The sequence below is a fragment of the Sphaerodactylus townsendi genome, linkage group LG10 (genome assembly GCF_021028975.2).
Source record: "Sphaerodactylus townsendi isolate TG3544 linkage group LG10, MPM_Stown_v2.3, whole genome shotgun sequence".
NCBI classification, from domain to species: Eukaryota; Metazoa; Chordata; class Lepidosauria; order Squamata; family Sphaerodactylidae; genus Sphaerodactylus; species Sphaerodactylus townsendi.
The window spans coordinates 84,103,399-84,118,959 of NC_059434.1; the positions used below are offsets into that span (position 1 = coordinate 84,103,399).

The 15,561-nt window shown below is 47.1% G+C and overlaps 1 protein-coding gene and 1 long non-coding RNA gene across 2 annotated transcripts in view; both read right to left on the minus strand.

The window, feature by feature from the left end:
* Positions 1-4,487: 4,487 nt before the first annotated feature.
* Positions 4,488-5,729, minus strand: LOC125439753. The gene is made up of 2 exons (XR_007245577.1): positions 5,667-5,729; positions 4,488-4,919 (listed from the first exon to the last, which is right to left on the minus strand). It is a non-coding gene; the product is annotated as an uncharacterized LOC125439753 (long non-coding RNA).
* Positions 5,730-12,648: 6,919 nt separating this feature from the next.
* The window catches only part of PTPRA (protein tyrosine phosphatase receptor type A), a 169,928-nt gene continuing 167,015 nt past the window's right edge, over positions 12,649-15,561 (minus strand). Inside the window, 2 exon segments of the mRNA XM_048508910.1 lie at positions 12,649-13,947; positions 15,220-15,355. Of these exon segments, the coding sequence (XP_048364867.1) occupies positions 13,873-13,947; positions 15,220-15,355 (211 nt within the window). The 3' untranslated portion in view covers positions 12,649-13,872.

Below are 15,561 nucleotides of genomic sequence, written 5' to 3' on the forward strand. Positions count from 1 at the left end.
GGTGCACCCTATTGGCTGCTGCCAGAGCATATGAAGCCACGACTTCCAACTCTTACACCACGAACCGTAATGTTATTTTACTCATTTTAATTTTATTAGGTTTCTGTACCGCCCCTCTTCTCTTGGACTTGGGGCGGCTTCCAACATGATATACATATAATATGCACAATGGTCCATTACGCCTGGAACACTTGATGCATCCCAGAATTGCATTGGCTTACTTGGCTGCCGTATCACACTGCTGACTCATGTTCAGTTGGTGGTCTACCAAGACTCCCAGACCCCTTTCATGTGTACTGTTGTCAAGCCAGGTGTCACCCATCCTACATCTGTGCATTTTATTTTTTCTGCCTTAAGTGTAGAATCTTACATTTATCTCTGTTGAGATTAATTGTGTTAGTTCTGGCCCAGCTCTCTAATATGCCCAGGTCATTTTCAATCCTGCCCCTTTCCTCCTGGGTATTAGCTACCCCACCTAATTTGGTGTCATCTGCAAATCTGATTAACATGCCCTCTATTTCATTATCAAAGTCACTGGTAAAAATATTCAATAGCACTGGGCCCAGGACAGAACCCCATTGGCCACTTCTCTCCAGGATGAAAATGAGCCATTGATGAGCACTCTTTGGGCGATTCCGCACACGAGTAAAATAGGTTTGACCCAGTTCCCTGAGAAGGGTACTGACCTAGGTCGAAGCCATTGTTGTTCCCCACTGCAACCAGCTTGATCCCAGCTCGGAGGGCGGAATCATCCTGTGCCTCTTCGCCGCTCCGTTCCGATTGGCTGCTGTTCTACGGCCATGTTCCGTCTATCCCCACACACGTTATTAAAAAAAACTGCCAAAGGAATGGAGGGACGAAGGTGGCGTTTTTTGATTGGCCAGCTGTACGCATGCCCGAAACACTCAGCTGTGATTGGCTGAATGGGGGACTCCTGGCACCAGAGATTCCGCACTTTACTGGAATCGAGCTGAGTTCGAGCGTGGTTCCTTGAAAAAGTAGTAGTTCCCAACTGGAGTAGGAACTTTGACCGTTACACGGGGCAAAGCTGGTACAAAACCACGTCGATCCCAGTGGTTGTGCGGAGCACTTAGGTCGAACGCAGCTCGAACTTAGGTCGATAACACAAGTGGGGAATTGACCTTTGTGTCCGGCCAGTCAACCAATAACTTACCTCGAGCCTGTTCTCTGTGCCGTGGGCTCTCCTCGCATTCCCCTGTTTACACATGAGGAGGCAGCCCAAAGAACGAATGAAAGAAGCAGGGAAAAGTAAGAAGATTTGGGGCTGCCAGGAGGAAAGAAAGAGGAAACAGGGTGGGGAAGGGGACATGGAGGAAATGGAGTGACTTTCTCTACCAGTCTTTGCTTGTTCCATCTAATTCAGGGAACATATCTTATTACAGGGACATGCAACACCCTTTTGTTTGGCAGCCTGTTTTGGATCAACAGATACCCTCCCTGGCTGAGCAGCTTCGAGATTCCACCCGTCAGCAGAATGAGCAGTTTCTCTGGCTGGCAGAGGGTCTGTGCTCACCCCTGCAGAAGAGACATCTGATGACATTTCACTTTCCTTCTGGCCCAGCTTTTCCAAGCGGCATCTGCAGCACTTCCGTAGGGGAACCAGAGCGAGGCTGATCAAAATGTCAACAGCATCACCGTGATACAGAATTAGCTGCTCTTCCTAGCTCAGCAACCTGCCAGGCCGTCTCCCGTTATGCCCCTCGACAGACGCTTCGGTCATCTAGCTCATGGTCCCTGGCCTGAAGGAAGTCCGGCTGCCTTCAACCAGGGCCAGGGCCTTTTCAGGCCTGGCCCCAGGCTGGTAGAGTGCTCTGTCCAATGAGACCATGATCCTGCAGAATTTTATGCAGTTTTGCAGGGCCTGTAAGAGCTGTTCCATCGGGTATATTTCGCAGGGAGCAGCAGTGGCGTAGGAGGTTAAGAGCTCATGTATCTAATCTGGAGGAACCGGGTTTGATTCCCAGCTCTGCCGCCTGAGCTGTGGAGGCTTATCTGGGGAATACAGATTAGCCTGTACACTCCCACACACCAGCTGGGTGACCTTGGGCTAGTCACAGCTCTTTGGAGCTCTCTCAGCCCCGCCCACCTCACAGGGTGCTTGTTGTGAGGGGGGAAGGGCAAGGAGATTGTCAGCCCCTTTGAGTCTCCTACAGGAGAGAAAGGGGGGATATAAATCCAAACTCTTCTTCTACTCTTCTTCTATATGGCTGAAGCAGCAATGGTTACTATCTCTGGCCTCCCCCTTTCTCACCCCGTTATGAGACAACAGGGTTTTTTTTTTGTCTGCTGCTTCTTTTAAGACTTACGGAGGCTCCATAAAGTGGAAACTTCCATTATCTTGTTTTAGTAGATGTCCAGTTTTTAAAGAATTTTACTGCGCAGTAGATATTTATAATTGTCGAAGGCTTTTACGGCTAGAATCACTGGGGTGTTGTGGGGTTTTCGAGCTGTATGGCCGTGTTCCAGGAGCACTTTTTCCTGACGTTTCGCCTGCATCTGTGGCCGGCATCTTCACCCCACAACACTCCAGATATTTATAATTGTTGGTCAATAACACACAAAGTCTTTGCTGGGTAGCGGAGGCTGGTGTTCCCTGAAGCTCCACTTTCACTTTCCACGCTCTTCGCAGCAAGCAAAACCACTCATAGGATGATTTAATCTTGCTTTGCCGCCAGGATAGGGCAGATTTGTCTGAGCACAGTTTTGACCCAAACATCGTGTCTCGCCTTCCTGCTCCCTTGCAGCACTTTGCATGCCTTCCCCCTCACCCCAACCCATCTGAACAGATTAGGCACCGTATTGTCAAAGGCTTTCATGGCCGGAATCACTGGGGTGCTGTGTGGTTTCTGGGCTGCATGGCCATGTTCTAGCAGCATTCTCTCCTAGCAGCATTCTCTCTAGGAGAGAATGCTGCTAGAACACGGCCATACAGCTGGGAAACCACACAGCACCCCAGAGTAGGCACCACTGCAGGAGCTGAGGCTGGACTGAGAGTTTGCCACTTGAAACCCATTTCAACCACCTAAGCAATATAGAACTTTGTTTATGTCTGTGATGACTGCAGCAAGAATTTTATATGTGCTAAAAGGGAGAGATAATAAGATACCACAAAAGAGGACTGGATTTTGAATGAATTTAGCTTTAAAAGGGGCTTGGACAGATTTATGGAGAAGTCGATTTATGGCTACCAATCTTGATCCTTCTTGATCTGAGGTTGCAAATGCCTGAGCAGACCAGGTGCTCGGGAGCAGCAGCAGCAGCAGAAGGCCATTGCTTTCCCATCCTGCATGTGAGCTCCCAAAGGCATCTGGTGGGCCACTGCGAGTAGCAGAGAGCTGGACTAGATGGACTCTGGTCTGATCCAGCTGGCTTGTTCTTATGTTCTTAATGTGATGCATGTTCCTTTAAATAGGATTGGTTCCCGGCACACCTGATGTTCATTGAGCCTGGTGTTTTATTGTGAGCCAGTTGTTGCTCTTTTGTAGTTCTTGTTCTCTGTCTATGTTCAGAGACTTTGGTTCATTCCGCACATGCAGAATAATGCACTTTCAAACTGCTTTCAGTGCTCTTTGAAGCTGTGTGGAATAGCAAAATCCGCTTGCAAACAGTTGGGAAAGTGGTTTGAAAATGCATTATTTTGTGTGTGCGGAAGGGGCCTTTGTGTCTCCAGGCTTCTCTCTCCCCATTGCTACTGCTGTCCTATGTCTGAGGCCTGCTGTGTTTACGGTAACTAAGAGACGCTACACTGAAAGTTACAGAATATTCAGAAATGGCAAAGTTGATGACATTATTAAGAGACAATAGTTCGAACATTTATTTTTAGAAAGCCAGAAACTTTTTACGGAATGCCTTTTGAAACCCTACCCGAATAGAGAAGTAGTGGCAGGGTTTGAAATCTAAAGAAAACAGTAGATTATGACCATTAGAATACATTTAAGGAATAATTATTGAGTTAATGTCTTAATTATATATGCACGAACCTAGAGATAACTTTTAAAGAAGAGTGAGGTGGCTGGCAGCCAATACATGATGTGTAATGGGTTGTGTTTTTTTTTAAAGTTTGTATGTTTTGTATATGTGTGAGAAAAAAAAAATTAGAAAACCATTTCAACTGTCAACTCAAGGAAGTCCCTTTCAGATTTGGCAATAGAATTTGCCTGGCTCACAGGTCTGTTGTAAGGACACAGAATGTATCTGAGCTATTTGACAACCCAAAACTGCTTCTCGAAGATTATCTTATGATACTGTCTTTGTTTTTTAGGGTTTTTAAAAAATCCTCATATTGAACTTTGTGTTTTAGAACCTCTTTAGGTTTTAGAACCTCGAGTACCAGTTCAGTGGAAGACAGGAAGGCATTTCTAAGCCTTAAGGGTCAAATATTATACAGGAGAATGTAAGAATTATTTCTTCCAAGTGAGAAGGTACCGCAGCGTTCCCTGCCACGCAAGAACCCACAGAACACTGGATTCCTTCTGGAACGAGCACATTTATTCAGAGCATAACTTAACAGCTTAGCCAATGTCCCAAAATTCAGAATTCAGTCAATGTTTATTTACAAAATTAATGGCAATAGTTGATATCAGGATTAATATGGACAATCTTTTTGGAAACCGTCTTCGGGAGCAAGAATTAATTCTCTCTCTCTCTTTTTTTTAACAGGCTGTTCTGTAAGATCCTTCTGGTTCATTCCAACTGGTCCATCCCAACATAAGGCAACACCAGATGAGGGGGTTCGATCTCTACCCAGAGACGGCGGCAGGATTTTCATTCACATACGCATTCATTCACGTATTCTGACTTCAGAATAATTTTCTACCGGGAATCTCAATCCATCTCAGACAGCTGGGTACCTTTTGTCTGCTCAGTCATCTGAACGGCTTAGAGCCGTGGTGGCGAACCTTTGGCACTCCAGATGTTATGGACTACAATTCCCAATTGGCCATGCTGGCAGGGGCTGATGGGAATTGTAGTCCATAACATCTGGAGTGCCAAAGGTTCGCCACCACTGGCTTCGAGCCAGCCTGGTGCAGTGATTAAAAGTGGTGGATTCTAACCCAGAGAACCAGGTTCGATTCCCCACTCCTCCACATGAACAGCAGACTCTTACCTGGTGAGCTGGATTTGCTCCCTTGCTCCTCCACATGAAGCCTGCTGGGTGACCTTGGGCCAATCCCAGTTCTCTCTGAATTCTCTCAACCCCACCTACCTCCCAGGGGGGCTGCAGCGGGGAGCGGAAGGGAAAGGAGTTTGCAAGCCACTTTGAGACTCCTCACAGGAGAGGAAGTCAGGATATAAACCCAAAACTCTCTTTTTCCAGAGCCCAGTCGTTTTGAAGCTGGAATAAAAACAGCCAGCCTTTGGCATGCTGCCCCCAAAACTCGGTTTCTCCCAATATGCCTTTGGGCTTAGCAAGATAGCAGCAGCCGCTGCTTACGCGGCGAGGCACTGCTTGGGCCGGCCTTCTCCATGCTGCGAGGCATCACAGGTGACCTAAAGCAAATGACACACAAGGCGCTGCTTCTCTGCTTTCTCCTTAATTCAGAACGGCACCAATGGGAATGGCTCTGGGAATCCCAATCCAATCGAGAGGCCGAAGAGGCTCAGTTCTAGTCCAGCTCCCATACCCTAGGACCGTGGTGGCGAACCTTTGGCACTCCAGATGTTATGGACTACAATTCCCATCAGCCCCTGCCAGCATGGCCAATTGGAATTGTAGTCCATAACATCTGGAGTCCTGCTCACTCCCTCCCACCTGAACCAAACTGCAGAAAGACCTGGCGCCATTCACTCCGCAACAAGCTGGCTTTGGATTCAAGTCCAACTTCACCAGGGTGTGTGAGGATGAGAGGGGCTGTGGCTCAGGGGAAGAGCCTGTGCTTTGCACACGGAAGTTTCCAGGTTCAATTCCAGCAACCGACAGCTTAAAAGGATCAAGTAGACGGTAATGCAGAAGACCTCAGCCCGAGACCTGTTGAGTTGCTGCTTGTATGCAGAGAATACCAACCCTGATGAGCCATGTAGAAGGCATCCAGTGTCTTCTTGTGTATTTGCTGGGATTGCTTGTCTCTTTTTCTTATCCATTATGAAGTTTGTCACCCAGCAATAGGTGTTTGGCTTGAGCCAGAAGGCAGCGAGGTGTATGGTTAGCTCAAAATTAACTGAGCTTTTCGGCTCCTTGGACCCCAGCGTAAACCCAGGAATAGCTTCCTCTGTGGGAGGCCTGCAGTGCTAGATTTATCACACATTCCCGTTCGTATCTGCAAGGGGGTGAGGGACTGATTATACTTTATTAATAAGCTAGGAAGGCACGATCAGCCAAACTGCCCCAGAATGAGAGATCGGGTTGTCGAAGGCTTTCACAGTCAGAATCACTAGTTGGTTTTTCCAGACTGTATGGCCACGTTCCAGTAGCATTTTCTCCTGACGTTTCACCTGCATCTGTGGCTGGCACCTTCAGAGGATCAGGAGAGAATGCTACTGGAACATGGCCACATAGTCTGGAAAAACCACAACACCCTAGAGATGGGGTTGTTTGGTTGGGCCAAGTCAACTGCACTGCAAATGCTGCTGGGAGTGCTGTCGAGGCACAGCTGATTTAGGGCGACCCAAAAAACGATGAAGAGAGGTGGTTTGCCATCGCCTGCGTCTGCATGGGGACCCCTAGACCTCCTCCTTGGGGGGTCTCTCCTCCAGATGCTGGCCAGGCCAACTCTGCGTAGATTCTGAGATCTGGCAAGGTCAGGCAAGCATGTGCCGTCCAGATTCTGACGAACAGCCACGATATATTGTCGAGAGAGCTTTCCGCGGGCAGAATCCATTGCCAAAGCGTCTTAATGGATTTTTTCTGGCTGTAGCTTCAGGTAGCATTTTTCTCCTGATGTTTACGCCTGCATCTGTGGCTGGATGCAGGCTAAGCGTCAGGGAGAATACTACTGAAATGCTACGGCCATTACAACCCGGAAAATCCACAAAACACTAGCCAGGATATATCTGTCGTAAGAGATTGTTTGAAACTGTAAGTGTGTGTGTGGGGGGGGTGTATCCTGAGTCGAATGCGCAGGCCTTGAGCATCCCAGAAAGAAGGCACAGTGGAGTTTAAGAGGCGACGCATCATGCAGGTAACGTTACTGACAAATGATAGGTTTTGAGCCAAGTCCCTCTACATCCCGGCGCCAGCGGCGTCTCTCTGTAGACTGAACAGGAAACAAGCAGACTGCTTTACAAAAAGAAAAGCATTTACTTGGTCGACAAAAAATAAATACAAGGCATTAAGACACTGGCATGAAGATAGCATCAACGGAGCCATCTTGTGGCAGTCTTTGTTATATCCAAGCGGTACTTAAAATGGGGGGTGGGGGGTAGGTTAAAAGGAAGCAGGGCTGAACACATTAGTTTTGGCACGTGGGCCCCGGGCCCCTGAACACAGAGAAGCCGCGGGGCTTATGCAGAAAACGCTTGAGCGGCAAAACAGCAGACACACCTTACACAATGCACGCACGCCCCACACACATGCTGCTGGGTCACCTGATTTATTTCGTTTGGGTTTTTTTTTTTAAACCATGAGGAGTTGCTTATGTCAGAGAGAAGATAACCTGGGATCTACTGGTCTTGGAGGACACAAAAATAGGTATATTTCTAGGTCCAATGTGGTCCCCACTGGGTGATTTTAGAAAGTGAGTGAAGTCATGCGGAAGTTTTTCCCCAGCGAGGCTCTTGATTGGCCACTGGAGATCTGATTGGCGATGCAGGTTTTTAAGGATAGGCAGCGGCCGCCACCACAGCTCAAGGGTCTTCAGTGTGCAACTGAAGGAAAGCCATGGCAGCCATTCTGTGGATGGTTCCGCCTCCTGTGGCCAGCGGCCATTTTGTGGCCACGCCCACCTCGCTGCATCAGAATTCCAAAGGTGGCTGCAGGCTCGGAAAGGCTGGGCCCCCCATGGTAGGCAACGTGGTCCCACTGTATCATGCATCCCAAGCAGAATTACTGTCCTCTGCTCAGGGTTTACTGGCCAACGCTGCCCAATATTGTCAATTTTCATGGCCAATGACACTTGGGCCTAACATGTGTGGGACGGTTCCCCTTACAAGGCGTTAGAGCCCGGACCCGCAGCGAGGGAGGCCATTCGGCCCTTTGGAGATTAAACACACTGTAAGGATCTGTATGTGGAGTGTGCTCCAACCTAGAAGAGGGAGCCATCACGCGTTGCTTTGCAAAAGGAGGAGCTGGGACTCAAAAAAACCATTTTGTGCCAGAACTTTAGCTACCGAAGCACGGGAGAGGAAAAAAGGAAGCGAGATGCGTGCTCAATTCAACCCCGCTGGATGAACACTGATGACAAGCTAGGAAATGGATGTGGTCGGTTCCCTTTTCTACTGGTACCATCTTGGACAAAAAAGGGGGTAATTTTCCTTGGGGGAAGAGTTAGATTTGAGTCCAGTAGCAGCAAGATTTATGACTGCTATGACGGGAGTGTTGACTCTCAAAAGCTGAAACTCTTGTGGGCTGCTGAGGTGCTCTTCTACTGAAGACGAACACAGCTGCCCTCTGGAACATTCTCAGTTGTTACACAGCTGTTCTCTGGCACATGCACAACCCCAGGATAGAGATCTACATGAATCACAAGTTTATTACAATACATGGATAGCTTATCTGCCTAACAATACTCTGGTCAATCGTGATGAAAAGTTAAAGGTAAATCTAGAAGAAGAAGAAGAGTTTGGATTTATATCCCCCCTTTCTCTCCTGCAGGAGACTCAAAGGGGCTGACAATCTCCTTGCCCTTCCCCCCTCACAACAAACACCCTGTGGTGTGGGTGGGGCTGAGAGAGCTCCGAGAAGCTGTGACTAGCCCAAGGTCACCCAGCTGGCGTGTGTGGGAGTGTACAGGCTAATCTGAATTCCCCAGATAAGCCTCCACAGCTCAGGCGACCGAGCGGGGAATCAAACCCGGTTCCTCCAGATTAGATACACGAGCTCTTAACCTCCTACGCCATTGCTGCTCCTCTAGGACTTCCATAGACTTATCTAGGACTTCCATAGACTTAACTGCTTTACGTGTACAGATATTCTCTATTATTTGAGGATACTAGTGTGCTTGTATGAGTTTTTTAATAGGGGCTCCAGTGGGTGAGTTATTCCCACATTGCAATAAATATGTGATTCACGCAAACCTCTTCTTGGATATTGATCCTGTTTAGCCAGAACGGTCTGGATTGGGAAACACAGTACTGCAGATTCGCCTACTGAGGCAAGTCAACACGTGTTTCCTACTTGTGTGTGCTAAAGTGAGCTTTCACTCATGAAAGTGCACACCCTGGAAAATGTTCTTGGTCTTGAAGGTACTACTGGACTCGAATTTTGTTCTTTTTAAGCTTCTGACATTCACAGCATGCAGGCCCGGATCAGAATTCACCTATTAATGCAACAAAGCCTGTACAAATTAAACACTTCAGCCTAAACTGATATAAACACAGTCTTCAGTTGTATTGTTGAAGGCTTTCCGCGTGTCAGAAGTCGCAAGGTTGTTGTGGAGTTTTTTTTCTGCGGTTTATGCGGCACATGTTCCCAGTAGCATTTTCTCCTGATGTTTTAGCCTGCATCTGTGGCTGGCATGCTTCCAGAGGATCCTGACCAGAGATGCCAGCCACAACCTAGGCGGTAAAACATCAGAAGAAAATGCTCCACCTAGAACAACCCGTCCCCATAACTGAAAAAGCTCCAACAACAGTTAGACATGATGGCGAACCTTTGGCACTCCAGATGTTATGGACTACAATTCCCATCAGTCCCAATTAGCCATGCTGGCAGGGGCTGATGGGAATTGTAGTCCACAATTATGGATCAGTGCCAGAACTCTAACTGCCTTGAGACTTTATTTGATTCATGTCGGCAAGGGAATTACAAAAAACTCCAGTGGAGGCAGGGTTCAGGCCCCTACAAACCTCTGGATTATTGCAGGGCTGTTCCCAAGTAGTTCTTCAACTATGGCTGGCACAGAAAGCGCTCCCAAAGGATGAGTGCGCATCTAAAGTAGGGGTAGTCAACCTATGGTGCTTCAGATGTCCATGGACTACAATTCCCATCAGTCCCTGTCAGCATGGCCAATTGGCAGGAGCTGATGGGAACTGTAGTCCATGAACATCTGGAGCACCATAGGTTGGCCACCCCTGATCTAAAGCCAACAAGAACTACAGCTGCTGCCTCCTTTCCCCCACCATCCTGAACTGAGACCTCCATTGATTACCCCACTGAAAACACAGTGGCACTCCTGCCCGCCCCAAGCAAGGCCCCTGGCCTCTGACACTTTGCCAAACTGGTCCACTAGCCTGAGAGAGATGAAGCGCAGGGCAGATTGCAGCTGTCACAGAAAGAGCGAGAGGAGAAAAGCACGGCGTTTCAGCAGGTGACAGAGAGTTTAAGTGGCAAACCTGCAGCACTCAGTCCCTGATTTTCCCCACAAAGGCTCTTTCCGCACAAACCTTTTAAAACATTTTGAGGCAGGAAGTAAAACATTTCCTCTAAGGAGTTCTGCATTGCTTTCCCCCCTTACATTCCGAAAATGTTTTATTTCCAGCCTCAAAACGTTTTAAATGAATCCCCTTTCAAAGCGATTCTCTGGCTGAAATGTCCTGAAAACATCTTCAGTTTGGTGAGATCTACTGACTACGTTTCCCAGCCTTCTCTGCTTCCCTGAACTTCCTTCTTGCCCACATTTTCTGAGCTCACTCAGTCCCCCCTTTATTTGCAGCATTTCTCCGTTCTTGTATTTCTTGGGGGGGCAATCTTCCAAGCACTGATGGCGAACCTTTTCAAGACCGAGTGCCCAAACTGCAACCCGAAACCCACTTATTTATCGCAAAGTGCCAACACGGCAATTTAACCTGAATACTGAGGTTTTCGTTTAGAAAAAACGGTTGGCTCCGAGGCGTCCGTTACTCGGGAGTAAGCTTGGTGGTAGTCGGTGGCTTTGCTTTGAAACAACTGTGCAATTCTTCCAATAGGTGAATCACAGCCCTAGGAGGGTTTACTCAGAAGCAAGCCCCATTGCCAGCAACCGAGCTTACTCCCAGGTAAACAATCACGCTTTAGTTTGTGCATGAAAATCAGTGGGGTTTAACAGCACTTAACAGGGTTACCTACACTGCTTCCCCAAAACTAGGTCTTAGGTTTAATGCTAATAATCGAGCCCAGTGGCCCAGGCCAGCCTAGATATGTGTGTGTGTGTGTGGGGGGGGGGGGACTCTGTTTGTGCGTGCCCACAGAGAGGGCTCTGAGTGCCACCTCTGGCACCCGTGCCATAGGTTCGCCACCACTGGAATATATGAATACAGCACGAGTCTGTGAAGCGTTAAAACATCCATTCAACACAGAACTCACAAAAAAAAACCTGATGTAATTCTGCCCAAAAATAGTTTCAAGGCAGTGAGTGCAGACATACACTGTTGTAAAGGGGGAATTGGAAACATTTTAGAAATATTCTAGGGAATTTGTGCGGAAAGGGCCAAAGTCAACGCCCTTTTGGAAATGAGGCCTGAATTGGACACGAAGGGCAATAATGAGGGCTGGTCCCAAAGGTAACGTTGCTTTATCAAACCCTCCCCTCACCCAAATACAGCTAGATTTGAGTCAGTGGCACCTTACAAGCCAACAACATTTTGGGGGTGTAAGTTTTTGAGAGTCGAGGGTCCCTCTGTCAGATACCTGAGCTCTGACTCATGAAAACTCATATCCCCCCAAATCACGTTGGTCTCTAAAGTACTACTAGATGCAAATCTGGCTGTTCTACTACAGACCAACACTGCTACCCTCTGAAACTCCCCAGAATGTTCTGTGGGAGATGATGCCACAAGGCCAGTCAGACGGCCTGAAGACTGAGAGGAGAGGATGGAAGACAGTGAGCTCTCAGAGCCTCTGGTTCAGAAGGCAGCCTTGTGTTGCACATCAAACGCAACTAGGCCCCAAGTAAATAATAGAATCATAGAGTTGGAAGAGACCCCCAAGGGCCATCAAGTCCAACCCCCTGCCATGCAGGAACACACCATCAAAGCACTCCTGACATATGTTCATCCAGCCTCTGTTTAAAAACCTCCAAAGAAGGAGACTCCACCACTCTCCGAGGCAGTGGATTCCACTGTCCAACAGAAAGTTCTTCCTAATGTTTAGGTGGTCTCTTTTCCTACACCTTGAATCCTAGTCTCTGAGGCAGCAGAAAACAAGCTTGCTCCCTCTTCAACATGAGATCCCTTCAAATATTGAAACATAGCTATCATGTCCTGCCTTAACCTTTGCTTCTCCAGACTAAACATCCCCAGCTCCCTAAGTGTCTCTTCATAGGGCATGGATGAGAGACGGGCAAGGTCGATACAAAAGTGCCCTTACTGCAGAGCTGGGTGAAAGTCAAAGAGGTATGTCTCCCCTCACTTGGATATTGGCCATTGCTGCCCAGGTCCAAGCCAAACCCTGTGGGCAACGTTCCAGAGCTCTAGCTCAGACCCGGCAGTTGGTAGTAAGAACATAAGAAGAACATAAGAACATAAGAACAAGCCAGCTGGATCAGACCAGAGTCCATCTAGTCCAGCTCTCTGCTACTCGCAGTGGCCCACCAGGTGCCTTTGGGAGCTCACATGCAGGAGGTGAAAGCAATGGCCTTCTGCTGCTGCTGCTGCTCCCGAGCACCTGGTCTGCTAAGGCATTTGCAATCTCAGATCAAAGAGGATCAAGATTGGTAGCCAAGATCAAGATTGGTAGCCAAGTAAAGATCCGGGAGACAGTGCCGTCTGCCTCTTGTGCTGCTGATGCCCGGGAGCAACAGGAGCACTCTTGTGAGTACATCAGTGCCCTCTTAACGGCCTCCCCGGGAAGTCTCTTGCATGGAAAACCAGCCCTGCATTGCTGAGATAGGGAGTAGAAACAGTGCAACATGAGCGATTAAGAACAAAGACAAGGTAGCTGCTGAGCTTGGCTGATTTAGGCATCTGGTAGCAGAGATGGAAAGAGCTGCTGGTTAAAGTGGGAAAGCTGGAGAAGGCAGTGAAGCTTCGCTGCTCTCAGAGGGGAGGGGAGGAGGAGGAGCACAGTCCACAAAGTCCTGGCTGGACAACAAGCTGAACAGGGTTTCTCTCGTCCTCTGCAACTCTTGGATGTCTGTGTGCCCCCCCTCCTTCCCTTTAAAGATGATCCCCAACAGGGGGTCCAGACCCAGCAGAAGAGAGCACAGGAACGAGGGTGGCTTTTTAAGGTGGGGGGTGCAGGCTTGGCCAACCTATGGCGCCCCAGATGTTCACGGACTACAATTCCCATCAGCCCCTGCCAGCACGGCCAACGCTATACACTCGTGTTGCTATTTTTCTGTGTTAAACCAGAAAACATAGAGCCACTTTTGAAGTGGCGGGGACGGGAAAGGCTCTTTTCTCAAAAACGCTACCTACGAGCCGCTGCTTTGACTTAAAGAAAAAAGAAACAGCTGTATCCAGAATATTGTTTGGTTTTTAAAAAGGCTTTACTCCCTCCAGGAAAAAAAAAATATTTACCAAAAAAAAAAAAAGCCAACAACAAAAAAATAAACCCAAAAAGGAAAAAAAAAAACCCAGCCTGCATCAACTCTCCAGAAGAGAGGTTTGACAATATTAATCCGAATATCACGCTATTAAATTCCCCAATAAAACATTGGAAAAAAGTGCCTACAATCTCTTTTCTAGCACTTCTGCTACATATAAAAATCTCCTGCTAATAGGAATTTTATGGTACCAACCCTCTAAAACAGTTAAGATATATACACATTTTTTGGGGGGACGGGGCTATTAACAAACAGAATATTACAAAGTATTAAAGGAGGCAAACTCTTCTTGCTTTCACTTGAAGTTGGCGTAATCTGAAAAGGCGTCGATGTATTCCTGAACCACTTTGTAGCAGAATTCGTACTGTTCCTGCGGGGAGAAAGCAGAGAACTGAGTGACGGGATGAACGGTCAGTCCTGAAACACATTTAAAAAGGTATTTGCAGCTTTCTTTCTTAAGGTATTTTTCTACTAGTCTCTTAGAGAGCCTCTTCTTTTTCAAGTATATTATGATATATAGAGTTGTGGTCTATAAAACTAGACTTTATACAATATCCGTCTCTTTTCACAAGGCATCTATTGACTAAGATTCTTAGGAAATACTTAAGATTGCTTTTCTAATGCTTTTTTGTGAATAAATATACTCAACATGTTATTGGTTTAATACAAAGAATCTAGAAGATATTTAAATTCTTAATAGAATGAGAAGTACTGAATATTTTTTTCTAATAATTGGTATAAACAGAGAAGCACTGCAAAAAATTGCTGTCTTTTATTGCATTTGAAAACCAGAGAGAGAGAGACAGACAGACAGACAGTCAGTCAATCAGTTGATGGAAATCAGTTCTAGGACCTGCTTGCCTTTTTCAACAGAGTGCAGTTCAGGGAATTCCTTTGCCTCTTTCTTTGGGGAGGGTTATCTTTGGAAAGGGGCTATAATATTGACATAACTGCAATCACAGGTATATCAATATAACTGCAATTTAAAGGGTTTTAACAAAGTACTTTATTGGCAAGCTACAGGATGTGATGAGATCTGTGCCTTTAAGAGGGAGGTGATGGGTGAAGCTAAGAGAACCAGGGAAAGAGTAGAGACTTCAGCAAGCAGCTGCGAGGCCGGCACTGGGCTGCCTCCTTGTGTGTAAACACAGAGAAACTCAAGGAGAGGTCACAACAGCTCCACTGCATAGCTAAGAGACCCGAGGTAAGTGTTCCATGTATAATAGATCACACTCTCAGCCCTGACTCTGGCTAGCCCTGACCTCCCAGGAATATCAACCAAGGTGTAATGTGGAGGCAGGCAATGGCAAACAAACTCTGAAAGTCTCTCGCTTTGAAAACCCGCTTTGAGATCGCTGTAAGTGAGCTCTGACTTGACAGCTAACAAACAAAACAAATTTTTAAAAACCCTCTATTTAGGATGGCACTCTGGATTAATATTTTGTTTAAAAGTCATGTGTTTTAGCTGCTTTGTTTTAGTTGTAAACCACTAGGTGGCATGCAGAATCTCCACATAAATAAACTGCATAAAAGATTTAAAATGCGACTTTGCTAACTGGAGGGATGAGGTGTCAATTGACAGGCAATGCTAGGGCTAGAGACCCCCCCCCCCACACACACACACACAGGGGTTCAGGCTTACCAGTGTTTGGACCATGTGCGGCCTCTGTAACCTCAAGCTCTTCACCGTCTGAAAGACATCCAGAATCCCTTCTGCTTTGACTCTTTCCAAAACTGTGCCCAGTGCACAGAAGGTCCCTGTTCGTCCTGCTCCAGCGCTTGAAGGGGCAAAGAGCGGGAGCACAAAGGGGAGCAGGTGGGAGAAAGAGGTACTTGACGTCAATGGAGTTCACCCATAATCCCACTCAGACATTTTATATGATCTATTTATTTATTTATTTATTTATTAGATTTTTATACCGCCCTATCCCCGAGGGGCTCCGGGCGGTATACAACAATAAACATAATATAACATAAAATGGCT